This window comes from Manacus vitellinus, unplaced genomic scaffold, assembly GCF_001715985.3.
Source record: "Manacus vitellinus isolate BGI_N305 unplaced genomic scaffold, ASM171598v3 scaffold_7_pilon, whole genome shotgun sequence".
Lineage (NCBI taxonomy): Eukaryota > Metazoa > Chordata > Aves > Passeriformes > Pipridae > Manacus > Manacus vitellinus.
Genome location: NW_021940813.1, coordinates 25160512 through 25174384, shown reverse-complemented (window position 1 = coordinate 25174384; position 13873 = coordinate 25160512). Strand labels below are relative to the sequence as shown.

The window sequence follows — 13873 nt, the reverse complement described above, 5'->3', positions numbered from 1 at the left end:
CCCCTCAGGTGGGACACAGCCTGCACTACCCTGAAAGCCACATGGCTCTTCAGCTGGGAAGACACAAAAGAACAAGGTGCAGCCAAGTAAGGGAAGATGGCCAGGGACCAACAGAAGCCTGTAGGCAGAGCAGAGATGGGCAGCCCCTGTTTTGGAGCAGCGTGGCTCATTCCCAAGGGAGTGTGAGGGGGCTTTACAATTTAAAAAGTCACTGAAGTTTCTTCTGACACAAAGTCAAAACTTGACCTGACAAGACACAAGGTAGGGAATTTGCTTGCAAACCTTTAAAACTTTCTCCCCATACAACCCAGGAGCTTTTTCCATTTTAAAATTGTTCTAGCTCACAATTTCCTGAGGCCTGGTTTTTGCATTCAGAGCCCTCTTGCTGCATTTAGGAGCATTTGTTTTGAAAAAAGTCCCTGGCAGGTCTTCTTTTTAGCTGGCTTTGAATCCTGCCATGACATGGCTTCAATCAAGAAAATCTCTCCATTTTGCCTTCCACAGAGAGGCAAGTTATCAGTACGAGTGATTATTTGTATGAAACACTGCACACTCTTGTGATTTGATATGAGGCAGATGGGAAAAGCAAAAGTGTAGGGTATTGAGGCATCGATAATTAACAGTAGCTTAACAAGAGACTCCTCCTTCCTCTGGGATTGAGATTTATTTGGTTTGTAGTTTTTAGTTTTGACCATCTGTGCTGGATTTGGCTTGGATAGTGTTAATTTTCTTCCCAGTGGCTAGTATAGGGCTGTGTTTTGGATTTGTGCTGAACACAGGGTTGAAAATATAGATATGATTTTGTTATTGCTGAGCAGGGCTTACACAGAGCCAAGGCCTTTCTTTTCTGCTTTTCATACTGCCATGCTGGTGAGGAGACTGGAGGTGCATGGGAAATTGGGAGGAGACACAGCTGGCACAGCTAACCCCAGCTGACCAAATGGATATTCCAGACCAATGACACCAGTATTGAGGTTAAGAAGGAGGAAGGTGGAGGAACATTTGAAGTGATGGCATTTGTCTTCCCAAGTCACTGTTAGGCGTGATGGGACCCTGCTGTCCTGGAGAAGTCTGAACACTTGCCTGGCCATGGGAAACAGTGAATTAACTCCTTGTTTTGCTTTACTTCTGTGTGCAGCTTTTGCTTTCCATATTAAACTGCCTTTATCTGAACCCATGAGTTTTCTGGCTTTTACCCCTCTGATTCTCTCTCTGATCCCACTGGTGAAGAAGTGAATGAGTGGCCGAGAGGGGTCGGTCGTTTGCTGGGGTTAAACTACGATACCATCACAGTCATGGGGCCATTCAGCATTACAGAATGAGCAACTGCTGTCAGAAGTACTCCTGGCATGCTGATGCTGACTGGAGTATCTAGAGGGGATGTACTGAGTGGCTGCTGTCCAGAACAAGACCTTTTGGGAAGGTTTTGAAGCAAGAACACTAAAGCTTCTGCTTGACAAACCGGTGTGTCAGAAAAGGCCACAGAGATGCTTTGAAATAAGACATGACAAGTTAAAACCTAAAGATGGATCAAACAAGTACAGAAATAAAAACCTCCCTTCACTTTGCAAATGTAAATCCCCGGTGAATAACATCTTTTCAAAAAGCAGATACAAATCCATGCTGTGCTCCTCCCTCACCATCTTCAACTGCTTGTGATTCAAATAGAAAAACCCGTACTTCTGTCAAATTCTGGGAGCTTTCTGGCATGACACTGCAGAGTAACCTTGTATGTTACAGGGACTAAAGGGATTGGAACATCTCCTGCTGTCTGTGACTTTCAGATATAAAGAACTTGCATTTTATTTGAATATACTTCCAGGTCAGAGAAACACGAAGTGCATAATCTTGAAGCTGTCACCAGTTGCTTGCTATTTTTTATAAATTCCCTGTTTATGCAGTCCTTACATAATATTCAGAAAAAGAAAACAAAAACCCCAACAAAGCAAATTATTTATTCAAGACAGATGTACCTTTCAGCCCTTTACCTCTCTCTACCAGAGAGTACTGTGGATGCTTAAGCAATACATTGATCTGGCAAAGGGAAGAACAGAAGACATTTGGACCCTTCCCAATCTGGTTTCAAGCTTGTCAGCACTGGTCTAAACCAAGAAAACTAACTTAACACAAGTTGACCCTGCTTCAAGTTGGGCTTGGACAACACCATCTCCAGAAAAACCAGCCAGCCTAAATTTTTCTAGGATTTTTAACATGCATTGGGATGGTCAGGCCAGTGGTCAGGGATAGTCACTCAAAGCAATTAATGTTGACAAGGGGGTTATGAGACAATATCTTTAGGGGGTTATTGGCAATTATAGGCATTATAGGCATTGGTGATTCTGTTCATGGCTGCTATTGGATTTTTAGGAACTATTATCAGCCTTGTTACCTACTGAAAACCTGACATGCGTTCAGCCATCAGCTTTCTGTTGGCAGCCCTAGCCTCTGACCTTATATTGTCCTGCAGCTACAGCTGGTGCAGTGAACTGGACCTTTGGGACTCATTTCTACCTAAACTCAGCTATACTCTATTGATTACTTGTCTTAGAAGGAGTTGCCATCTGGATGATTTAGCATGGACCATTTTCTAACCATTTTCTAGAGGCAAAACTAGCTGAAATCCCACTGTGCCAGAGTCACAACTCGTTTTGGGAGGTTTTTTTAATGTTTTCTGCATTACCTTTCCTCCACTGACTGGCTGGATGGATAGATGGTTGGGGAAACTCAAACCAGGGCTCTCCAGGGTGTATTTCCTGCTGGCTAATAAAGTCTTGCTTATTGAGGCAGTTTTCCATTCCTTTCAGCATCGTGCTGCACTCCAACATTTGCATCCCAAACACCCCCTGTAAGAGCATCCTAAGCACCCATCGATGTTCCCACAACCTTCACTTCAGCCAAAGGAACAAACTTGACCTGACAGGTCTGTAGAAACCTTGTCAAGAGAACACAGACCTGAACTTCAAAACAAGGGCTATTCCCTGTAGTTCTCACTCTGTTGGATTTTTGTCCCACTTGATCCTCATCTACGCTGCCCACGCAACCTGCGTTTGGCATCCAGCAGTTCCTTGAAGCATTGCTAGTGCCTGCCTTGCCTGGCAGAGTGGGGCTGGAAAGCAGTCATGTCCTAAACACTTCTTGTCTGTACTTGTCCTTTCTATTCCTCTCTTACTACCTCCCCTTGGAGACAACACGAGTTTCTGTGGTTTATCACAGACTACTTACCAGCCCTTACCACCCTTCCTTTCCCAGGGTTTCCTCATGAGTAGGTCCTACAGTACCACTGTGATGGCTCTTGCCCCTCCTGCTGGAAATGGGGAACACCTGGTCCTTTGGCCCTGAAGCCAGGGCCATTAGCCCTGAGCAGTGAGGAGCAAGATGAGGAACACTGGCTGTCTTCTGCAGAGTATGCCAGCCTCACTTCTATTTTGCAGGGATATAATAATTCCCTTTTCCTGGGAACATGGGCTAGGCTCTGGCAGTAACTTTGCTACTGGCATCCTAAGGGTGAGTTAGGAAGCTCCAGTAATAAAAATTACCACCATAAAATCTTGGTGGCACTTGCATCTTTGTTTCCCTAATTTTTATTTTTTTAAATTAAGCTCCCTTTCTACCTCTTTCCAGAGGTGCCTCTGCAAACAGCACTCACTTCCACTGCTCAACTACCAGCTTATGCTCCCAGACCAACACCAGCTCTGTTTCAAGGTCTTCTCCTCAATGGTTTAGTAGTTCAGTTCATATTGCTCCAGGATGTCCATGCACCTGGCACTGACCAGACTCCCTCTGCAACTGCCCGATTACTTCGACTACACAGAGGTAGATCAAGATCTTCCAAAGCTGTAATGGCAGTGGTCGCTTTCATCTGAATCTGTAAAAACCCAGGTTCAGTCAAGGAAGAGGTAAGAGGCAAAACCAAAGTAAAATTCACTGGTTTTTAAGAACATCTGCTTATTTCCATTAACATCCTGCACTTGCGTAATTCAGCCTCTTCACCTGACCCTCTGTGTCAGTCACCCTGATGAATCCTCAATTTACCACTGGAAAACCTTTCCCCTTCACTTGGCCATTCACATTCCAGGGTCTATATTTATGAATCAACAACAAACATAATTAAAAGATTTTTTTTATTAAAAATCAACATATATATACATTTGTACATTCCACATACTGCTGTATATGTTCACCAAATAACCACTAAGTCCGAAAGCCTTAACAGTACAGATTTCCACCTGAACAAATTTACTGCAGGGGAACTTCAGTTTTGCAATCAATCAGATGCTACAGAATGTCATTAACTTCTTTTCTTCTTTTCCCTTAAAAAGTAGCAGCACATTTAATTACCAGTGTTCACAAGGCAAAAGCCCCGAAGTGTTGTACAACAAGAGAAAAATTAATTAGCAAATATAGGCAATAGGAAGAGAGCTCACAATGAAAATTTATTAGTTGCTGCCTATTATGAACAGCAGGATGTTAATAAAACACTTAGAGCCATGCTGAATAGAGGGAAGAGTTACAAAATTAAAAGTTACTTCTTGATAGAGCTGTATAACGCAAAATACTTTTCAATGTCATTCAGGACAGGAGTCCTGCATGGAACAGATGTTATAAAGACTCAGCAGAGTCAGGATAACGCTTGTGTGTTTAAACATGTAATAAAGTTCTCAGAAAACACACACATACTCCATCCCTACCACCAGCTTTCCACAGCTCAGGTTAGTAGGGTTTCATGGGGTTGATGTAAAAAAGAGACATTTTACTGAAGACAAACGTGCTCAAGAGTCCCTCAGACCTCTCAAGATTTATACCCATGTCAATTAAGTGCTAGAAAAGTCAACAAAGGCTGGAAAGTTGCTGGAGACTGGGAGCAGGGGGAGCAAAGAGAGAAGTTATCATTGTAACCTGGACTCCTGAGCACACCCGAGTCACCACAGTATGGGCTGCCTGAGGAAGGCAGTTCATAGGTACCTGTGGTGTGCTCTGTGTAACGAATCCCAAATGCTTATTTTCTCCAGACTTTGACAATATTACAAGAATACTGATCTCAATGTGACAACTTATCCATGTAAATAGAAGAAATGAAGATGTAATTGAATTCTTTCTCATGAATGTACAGCGTGAATCTTATTTTGAGCAGAGTGCCAGATTCTGAGCAATTTTTTCTCATCAGGATTTTTCCTCTTTTTGGCTTACAGAAGGAAAAACTGCATATGATGACATATCCGTATCATAGGTAATTTTTATGTGAGGAAGCATGGAGATATGAAAGGGAAGAAGAAGGTTTAACAAGTGCTTTTTGTATGTACCATCAACTGTAACGGTGGACGGCTAAAAAAGTCAGAGCTGCAATATTTCAGTAAGTAGAAGCTACAGGTTAGGCAATACTATGTCTTAGTATTTGCAGAGGCATCTGTATGAGAGACTAATCTTAGTTACTATGTCCTGAATCACAGACACACTATCACATTAAAAAAATAAATCTATCTGCATTTCTGTTTTGGTTTTCACACATAAAAGTTGGAGGACACTCCCTGGAAAAGGGACAGAGATGAATTACAAACAATTTAGCAACAGCTAAATTAAGAAGAAATATTCTGACAGAATCTCCTCTCTCCAAGGGCAGGTCTAAGACATCACATTTCCTGACTGTAGATAAAAAGATTGCATCAAGCTTAAAGTCCCAGAAAGCATTTAATATCCAAACTAGAAGGATGGTCAGAGAAATATTCTTCTTTCCTGCCTCTCCTCCTTCACATATCCAGTCAGCAATTAATAGCTAGATTACCAGTCATTCCCTCCACACTGCTGCAGCCATACCAGAACTTAACACAGTAGCAATGCTGTCCCAGGACTTCACATACATAAACCAAGAACGAACAGACAGTGCCAAAATAAAAAGAAAAATGAACTCATTCCCCAGTGTGAAGTTCTCACCCAAGGGGTGTTGCAGTTGTCCTACCTAAGGAAATTTGAATGCAGACCTTTCACACATTTCCTGGTGACAAAGTACGGAATACCACATACCACTCTGACATAGGCCAACATCTCCGCTCATCCAGTAGTATCCCAGCTGCACACACAGTGGAACAGCATTGTCCTCCTGCCACCTCCCTGCTGAGCTCTTGCTCTGCCTCAGCCTCACATTGGTTTTTTTTCTTTTTCCTTTTATTACCTAGGGATTTCCATATTAATTCATCCAAATGAGCTCTAGTGTAAAATTTAAAAAAGAAACAGGTAACAATGTATGAATGAAATGTCAATACTTCTCAAGTCCACATTTCGGGGGAGGGGGAAGACCTAAAAGAATTAGATGCCCCCAATTTAAATATTAATCATACTTTCAAACACCTATGATTGCAAATATGCTACCTCACATTATTCTGATTTCTGTATTTGTTCTGTATGTCAGAACAATTATTATTTCTGCTGCATTTTAGCCAAAGCACAAATCTGCAAAAAAATATTAATAAAGGATTGTTTAATCTTTTACAGACATACCTTTTCATGCAATAAAAATTAAGAACTTTCCTGTGGTCTGGAGTGATATGATCTTTATTCCATTGCAACAGCCGTTGACAAGACTAAGTTCATCACTACCTGGTGACTAGAATTAGTCTAAATCATGGAGAAGGGTCTTTGTTTTAATACTCCTTATTAAATAAAACAAAGAGCACACTGAGGATGCTGGCAGCAAATGAAAGTATTTCTTAGGAAATGCAGGCTACTGCACATAAGTCTTACAATCTTTGTAAAAACCACTTCTTCTCTATCAGTAAGTATTTTGAGGACCAAGGACTAAAAATTTGTCTATGTCATCATTGCCAGTTGTATACACAATGTTCAAAACCCACGAATACAAGATAGTCTGCTCATACCAGTGCCACAGCAGAATCACTCAAGCCTGAATTGAGTCAGAAATGCCCATACCTGACTTCTTTGTAAGTGCCTCTCACTAAATATGGCTTACATATCTTAGTAGAAAGCACTACAAAATTCCTTACTTGGGTTTTTAAAAATAAATAAAATTCAACACAACAGTTATACTTTCCTAATTTCAAAATCAGGAAAGATTCAAAGGTGTTTTGCTTTAAAGCAAAGTACTCCCCATCCCGAGTGCTGTGTACAGCTCTGGGGCCTCAACACAAGAAAGATGTTGACCTGTTGGAATGAGGCCAGAGCAGGGCCACTAAGATGATCAGAGGGCTGGAGCACCTCTCCTATGAAGACAGGCTGAGCACTGGAGTTGTTCAGCCTGAAGAGAAGGCTCTGGGAAGACCTTATAGTACCTCCCAGTACCTGAAGGGAGCCCACAAGGGAGCCAGAGAGGGACTTTGTACCCATGTAGGGATAGGACAAAGGGGAATGGCCTTAAGCTGAGGGCAGGTTTAGATCAGGTATTAGGAAAAAACTCTTCAGAGGGTGGTGACACACTGGGCCAGGTTGCTCAGAGAGGCTGTGGACACCCCATCCCTGGATGTGTTCAAGACCACGTTGGATGAGGCTTTGAACAACCTGGCCAAGTGGAAGGTGTCCCTGTCCTTGACAGGGGGGTTAGACTAGGTGATCTTTACAGTTCCTTTCACTGCAAACCTTTGTATGATTCTGTGAGAAAGACATGGATATCTTTTTCCCCTGGATTAGGTCTGGATGCCCCTTCTTGGAGGCAGCGGTACACTTAGAAGGCAGTTTCGTAAGCCAACCTTTTATAAAAGGAGACTGTATCTGGACAAGGCTCTCAGGCATGTGGTGTGATCCTGCAGGAGTTGGACTCGGTGATTCTGATGGATCCCTTCCAACTCAGCCTATTCTATGATTCTATAAAGTACCATGCACATACTCCATTTTGCTGTAAAAGTCTCCACTGATTTGGAATGCTGAACAGGGAAGCAGCTGCATGCTGGTCAGTAAGCTTGGCATTTATTAGAGCTTTACAGAATGAAAAGAAATGCTTTAACTTTGAAATACTTAACTTTTATTTAAAATTGTCATTTTTCTGACTTCTCTTGGGGAAAGCAGCCTCTTTTAAATTTCTGCTTTAAAATGGTTAAATAGCAATGTGAATACAGATCAGGGCAGTTAAATAAGGAGTTTGTGTTGTTATTTGAAAAAACTTAGTTTACAGAATGTTTAGTAGCATATAACAAATCCAGTACCCCTGTAGTGCACTTTTGTAGATGTCTTGCCAATTATACCTTCTTTCTGTGGTTTTGATTGCACGAAGTCATCAACAAGGACTAAAACCCATTCTTGTGAAGTTCCAACCTGCCTAAGTTATGTTATAGCAAACACTTTGCACATAATCTGTACACTTATGTATCAACTACATCTTAATCCTCCAAAGAAACTCTAGAATGATAAGATCAATTTATTCAACTGTATGTACAGTATATTTGCATATTAATAAATAAATCAATATTAAAGTTAAGGTCTCTTCCCCCATATAAAAGTGACTACAGTCTGACCAGACAATCTTTGTTGTTTTTTTTTCTTCTTCTTCCAAGCACACCTGTGTGACTGAGGCTGTCAGCTTCCACTCGGTTTATTACAGTAACTGCAGGAGCTGAAACCCAACAGACCAGTGCTTAAATTTAAATTCCATATAGGTGGATGGGAGGGAGGTACTAAAAAGTGCATCAAGACCCAACATTTTGTAGAGCAAAAAAAATGAACTTCATAATGTGATCATGGGGAAGAGAATCCAGCCCAAAAGAAGACATGCTGCAGCAAACATTATAATTGACACACGTTTCTGTCTCGATGGTAAGCTGCACCATGCCAATCTTATCCTGTCATGTTTCCAGAATTCCAACTCAATAGATGCCATCTCCACCTCTACCAACTTATGAACATCACATTCAGTGCAAAGTGACAGTTCTTAAAATAACTGTTTGCCTTGACTCAATAACATTCATCCCGACTGTGAAGAAAAGGCTCATTTTCTTTAAGTGTTTATTCCTATATACAGAAGAGCCCATATTTGCACCTCTCCGTGTCTGGTAGTGAATTTTTTTTCTATCTACATTCATTAGAAATCAGAAAGATAAGTGGCAATATTTCATATTTACTGGAAGTTTTCCTTTTAACCCAAAAAACTATCTGTCCATCTTGATTTATACTTAAAGTAGCTGCACTTCATCCTTTCTCTCCAGCCCACTTTCAATAGGGTGTAAGTCATGGGAACCTGTGGGACTGGAGCACAGTTCAAGTCTGATTGCTGGAGCTGGAAGAGTGATGAGTCACATTTGAATTCAGATGTCTGTTGGCAGCACAGTGCGTGTGGACCACACTCCCATTTGGGTATCTTACAAATACAGGCTCACAGAAGGGATTTTGGCACACCTGACAGACTTTTTTGTCTGAAAGAAGAATGGGGGTTCCTCTTTGTTTAACCTAAAGAGAGAGAAAACAATTCCAAATATGAATCTAGCAAGAAAGGAAGGGAAATGATGAAGCATATAATTTCAAATGGATAAAACAAAAACAGTTTTAAGAATCTGCTGGGAGCTTTAAGCAACACTGCCCTAGCTAGGAAAAGAAGAAAGCTTCACAACTGAATTTACCATTAATGAAATCTACTAACAAGCTTCAACTAATATTGAGTTCTGGATAAATTTTTTTACAAATTTTGACAGGTCTCCCTCCTAGCAAAAGAAATGATAACTCACACTTGTTAAAGTTTCTGCAATAACTTTGCTAATCTGTAGATTCACTTTCATTCAGCCCAGAAGCTCACCAAGGTTGTTCCTATTTCAAGGCCCACATCTTCCCTTTTGTTTTACAGGGAGAGCATAAAATTAGTTCTGAATCTAGTAGTCATAGCAAAAAACTCTAATAAATGCAGTAAATAAAAGTGCCAAGGACACGAAGACAACTTTTGTCCTAATTCTTCAAACTTCTTCTGATTATTATATATCAAAGGACTCAACTGTAATGCTTCTAAGTGCTTCCATTTAAAAAAACCCAGCAACCTACCTTCTCATGCTTGTAAATTAAGTTTTCAGCTTGTGCTAAGCCAAGTGCAACCTGAGTCATTCTTTTTGTGTGGATGCTTTGTCTCACTGCTCCGGTCAGGAATGGGGAGAGGAGCTGCACTGACCAGCTGTCAGGCACCACCTGCAAAACTAGACCCGCATCAAATTCAGCAGCGTGGTTATTCAAGAGATCCACAGCAGCCATGACTAGTGCACAGTCCGAAGTGCCTGGAGTTAAGTACACTGACAGCAGCATATGGAAAAGCCTCCGTCTGTACTGCATGTCTCTGTTCTCAGAGTTCCATATACAGTATTCTTCAGCAGCATGGAAGTCCTTTAACTCGTGGACAAGGATATGCAAAGCCTTCTCATGTTCTTCTAGTTTCCCATATAAAATCGCACTTTCCATATGAAGGTCTGTGCCCTGGATTTTGTCTGTTAAGTGGGAAATAAAGCAATATTTGCTCAGTGAAACAGACAACTGCTCTCTCTCCCAGAGTCAATGCATACATGCCCCCAGAACTCAACTCCTGCTATTTTTGCAGGGGTGCTGGCAACTATAGAGAGGACAGATCACAGAATCAACGAGGGTGGAAAACCTCTGAGATCATTGAGTCCAACCCAGGACCCAACACCACCCTGTTAACTCCTGTAAGCACAGGAGTGCCTAGATGTATGGAAACACATCTCCAAGAAAAGAACACCACAAAATCTGGGACAAAAAAATTACTAAATAACAGGTGATAAGCCACTGTCCCTGACATCTTTTTAATTCTAGCAGGTCAGTCTTGCATATTTCTGCACACACTGCTACCATGTATAATAAACTGTAAGATGAAGCTGCAATATTAAGCTCTGCTTCTCCCAATACTACAAGAAGTTACAAAACAAAGTCCATAAAACCCACTAAAGATCAAATAGCACTTTCCTTTAAGAAAAGGACACTACAAACACTTAATCCAGTCTGACAGTTTAAAGTTTAACTGTCAGCAATAGGCAGGTGGAGTGACAACTTCATCTGGTATTTCAAGATAAAGTAGAAAATCCTCTACTTATTGTAAACGTGATAAAGATTTGGCATAGGTCTATACAAAATGTATGGAAATACAATGTTTTTCTCAACATAATATTCTGGTTATCAAGGAAGAACACACTACCTTGCATTGATGTCACTTCCAAGTAACATTAAGAGTTGAAATACAGGATTTCTTACTTGAAAAAAAAAAAAATCTATTTTGTAACTCTTGCCCTTAAAAATTTATTTAAAAACTAAAAGATGAAAAAGAGCAAGAGTTTCAATGACTGTGTTATACTTGTACATTATCTGTCATATAACATTTTGCTGTCTGGAAAGGCAAGGGAACATTAAACATTGGTAAATTATTTTAGTTGCTACTCAGCTCTTTTTATTTCCACATCCACTGGATTTTTTCCTCTGAATTTCAAAAAAATCATTTAACATCGTTCGGTGCAATAACAAGTCACTTCCCTTCATTCAATATTCCATCCTTCCTTTCATCCTTCAGCCATCATCCTCCATACCAGAGAGGCTTTAAACACATGACTTCTTAATTGCAGTGTGTTTTGGAAAACAGTGGATGAAACATTAAAAATTAACCATTATAAGCACTGACCAAGGAAAAGATTTAGCTCAACTGTTGCTTGCCTTACACCAACAGTAAGATGTATTTTGCACTTTTCACTCAAAAAGATGCTCATGCTTTTGTTTAACATGAACTCCAGTTTTTCAGGTGAGAGTTTCAAGGTTACGGACAACAAACGAGTCCTTAATAATCAAATTCCTCCAGGTTTCACTTCCATTCACTGAAAAACAGACTGCTCAAAAATGAACTTGTAAATAAATAAATAAATAAATAAACTTTCATTTGCAAAAGGTTGTCACAAGTTACATGCTCATCATTAAGAAAACCACTATTACAACAATTGTATGAAGATATTTTTTCCAGTCAGTCACGGTCTTTGGTGCAGTGCCAAGCATAGGATTGTACCTCATGAGCTATAGGAGATCACGGACAACACTATATGTTGATATGACTTCTAAATTAACTTGTGCCTGTTAGAAATATAGCCTACCAAGCACACACACCCAGAAACCTCAGATCTCTCAGTTTTATATCCTTGCAAGGACTTTTATTTTGTTTCCTGCTGGAAATGACATACAGCATTTCTAACAGACAACATGCAACTTACCCAAAATAAAGCGAATTCTATAAAGATCAGATTTCTGAAGCAAACTTCGTAATTTAAACAGCAGTTCAGTTGTTTCTGTACAATTATCTGTGGTCTCAGATTTTAGCTGAGTTATTGCCTCCAAGTACAAGACAGCTAGATGAGTATGGTACTTCTCTTTCTACAGATGAAAAGAACAATGTTAGCTCAGTTTGCAAAGACAACTTCCTCTCTCCACCAGTAATAGTGATGAATATTTATTTAATTATACAAAATGTATTTTAACTTACTTCATTTGAATTAATCACAAAGTCTTTTGTCCATGCAGATAGACAACTTAATTCAGACCAGCTTCACAACATACACTATACCTCTAAGCATATTCGGGTATGTTCTTTGACCTTTTCTATTTCTGCAATAAAATCTGACAGACAGAGCTACCAGAGGTAGACAAGCACTCTGTAGGCACAGTACTTTTTCTGTTATCCACTACCTAATATTCATCAAAACAAGTTGATGATTTGACTGTTTGAAATACTCTCAATCATTCGATCTGAATAATTTACAAGAACCCAGTAATTTCTAAAGACCAAACTGATTTATAAGCCAGTCTTTACTAGCAGGTAGATTTCATTGCAAATTATTTTTGTTACAAATAGTCTACAAGGCATCGCGTATAACTCAAAAAGTTTGTTTGAAAATATCCATGATATCAGAGACCAATACCTTCATCACTCATGGTGTAACACACCTTGACATATTTGCAATAGCGATAAAGGGAAACTATTGATTCAACACAGGTATTTGAAAAATGTATATTAGTGAACTGGTTATTGTTTCTGCCAAGTTCTTTCACTGTTCATTTCCTTGCTTTATTTGCAGGTTAAAGGAATTTCTCCTGTACTTAAAATGTCTCATATCCAAATACAACAATGGTTGGCTGCTTTTGTATTGTGCTAAAAAACCTAAAGGTAGAATACATTGTCACGTAGGACTTGTAAATGCATCTTTTGGACATTCAACATTTAGAGTGGTTTGGAATTCTACAGTGAGGGGTGCATGGTTTAACTTGATAATTAATTGCTCAAATCTCTCCAGACAGACAGAATCAAACACTCCTACTAGCAAAACATTGAATTAGCAATTTTAATATACTGCTGCCACAGTGCACTAGGATTAGCAGTTGCTCAGTCATTTTTTTATGATCTTACCAGGAGGTTTGAGCCTCAATGAAACAGAAAAGTGTGCAATAATCAGATGCAAAAAACACCCCCCCGGACTCTGAGGGGAGGTAACTGTCTTGTCATCAGAAGAGTTGAAAAGTTCAAAATAATGCAGTTATCCACTCCTCATTGTTTACTTTAATCTTAAAACCATTCCTACCCTACTCTGAGTACATCTGAAAGACTTCATATTATGCCTATTTCTTCTAGCCTTTGCCTTTTTTCAGGCTTCCTGATCATAACTTCCATTCTGAATCCTGTGACTACCTTTTACCATTCTCACAGGACTCACCTCTATCTTTCTTTCCAGTACAAGATGCTCTAGATATTTGACACGTGCTTTAGGATACTTGTTAAGGCAAGTGATGATATCATCTGGATTAATGTTTTTCTCCTGTTCTTCCAAAGGCCTTTTAGTGAAAATCTGTACGCCGACCTAGAAAGAGTTAATTGCATTTAGGAACTCAGTGGTAACTATTTTATTAAATAAGTATT

General features: G+C 39.9%; 1 protein-coding gene across 1 annotated transcript in view; it reads right to left on the bottom strand.

Annotated features, from left to right (window-relative positions):
• Positions 1-7947: 7947 nt before the first annotated feature.
• Positions 7948-13873, bottom strand: part of TGFBRAP1 (transforming growth factor beta receptor associated protein 1) — a 32572-nt gene continuing 26646 nt past the window's right edge. Inside the window, exons 9-12 of the mRNA XM_018084302.2 lie at positions 13671-13814; positions 12177-12336; positions 9967-10400; positions 7948-9384 (exon numbers count right to left, since the gene is read on the bottom strand). Coding sequence (XP_017939791.1) covers positions 9196-9384; positions 9967-10400; positions 12177-12336; positions 13671-13814 — 927 coding nt within the window. The 3' untranslated portion in view covers positions 7948-9195. The remainder of the gene's footprint in view (positions 9385-9966; positions 10401-12176; positions 12337-13670; positions 13815-13873) is intronic.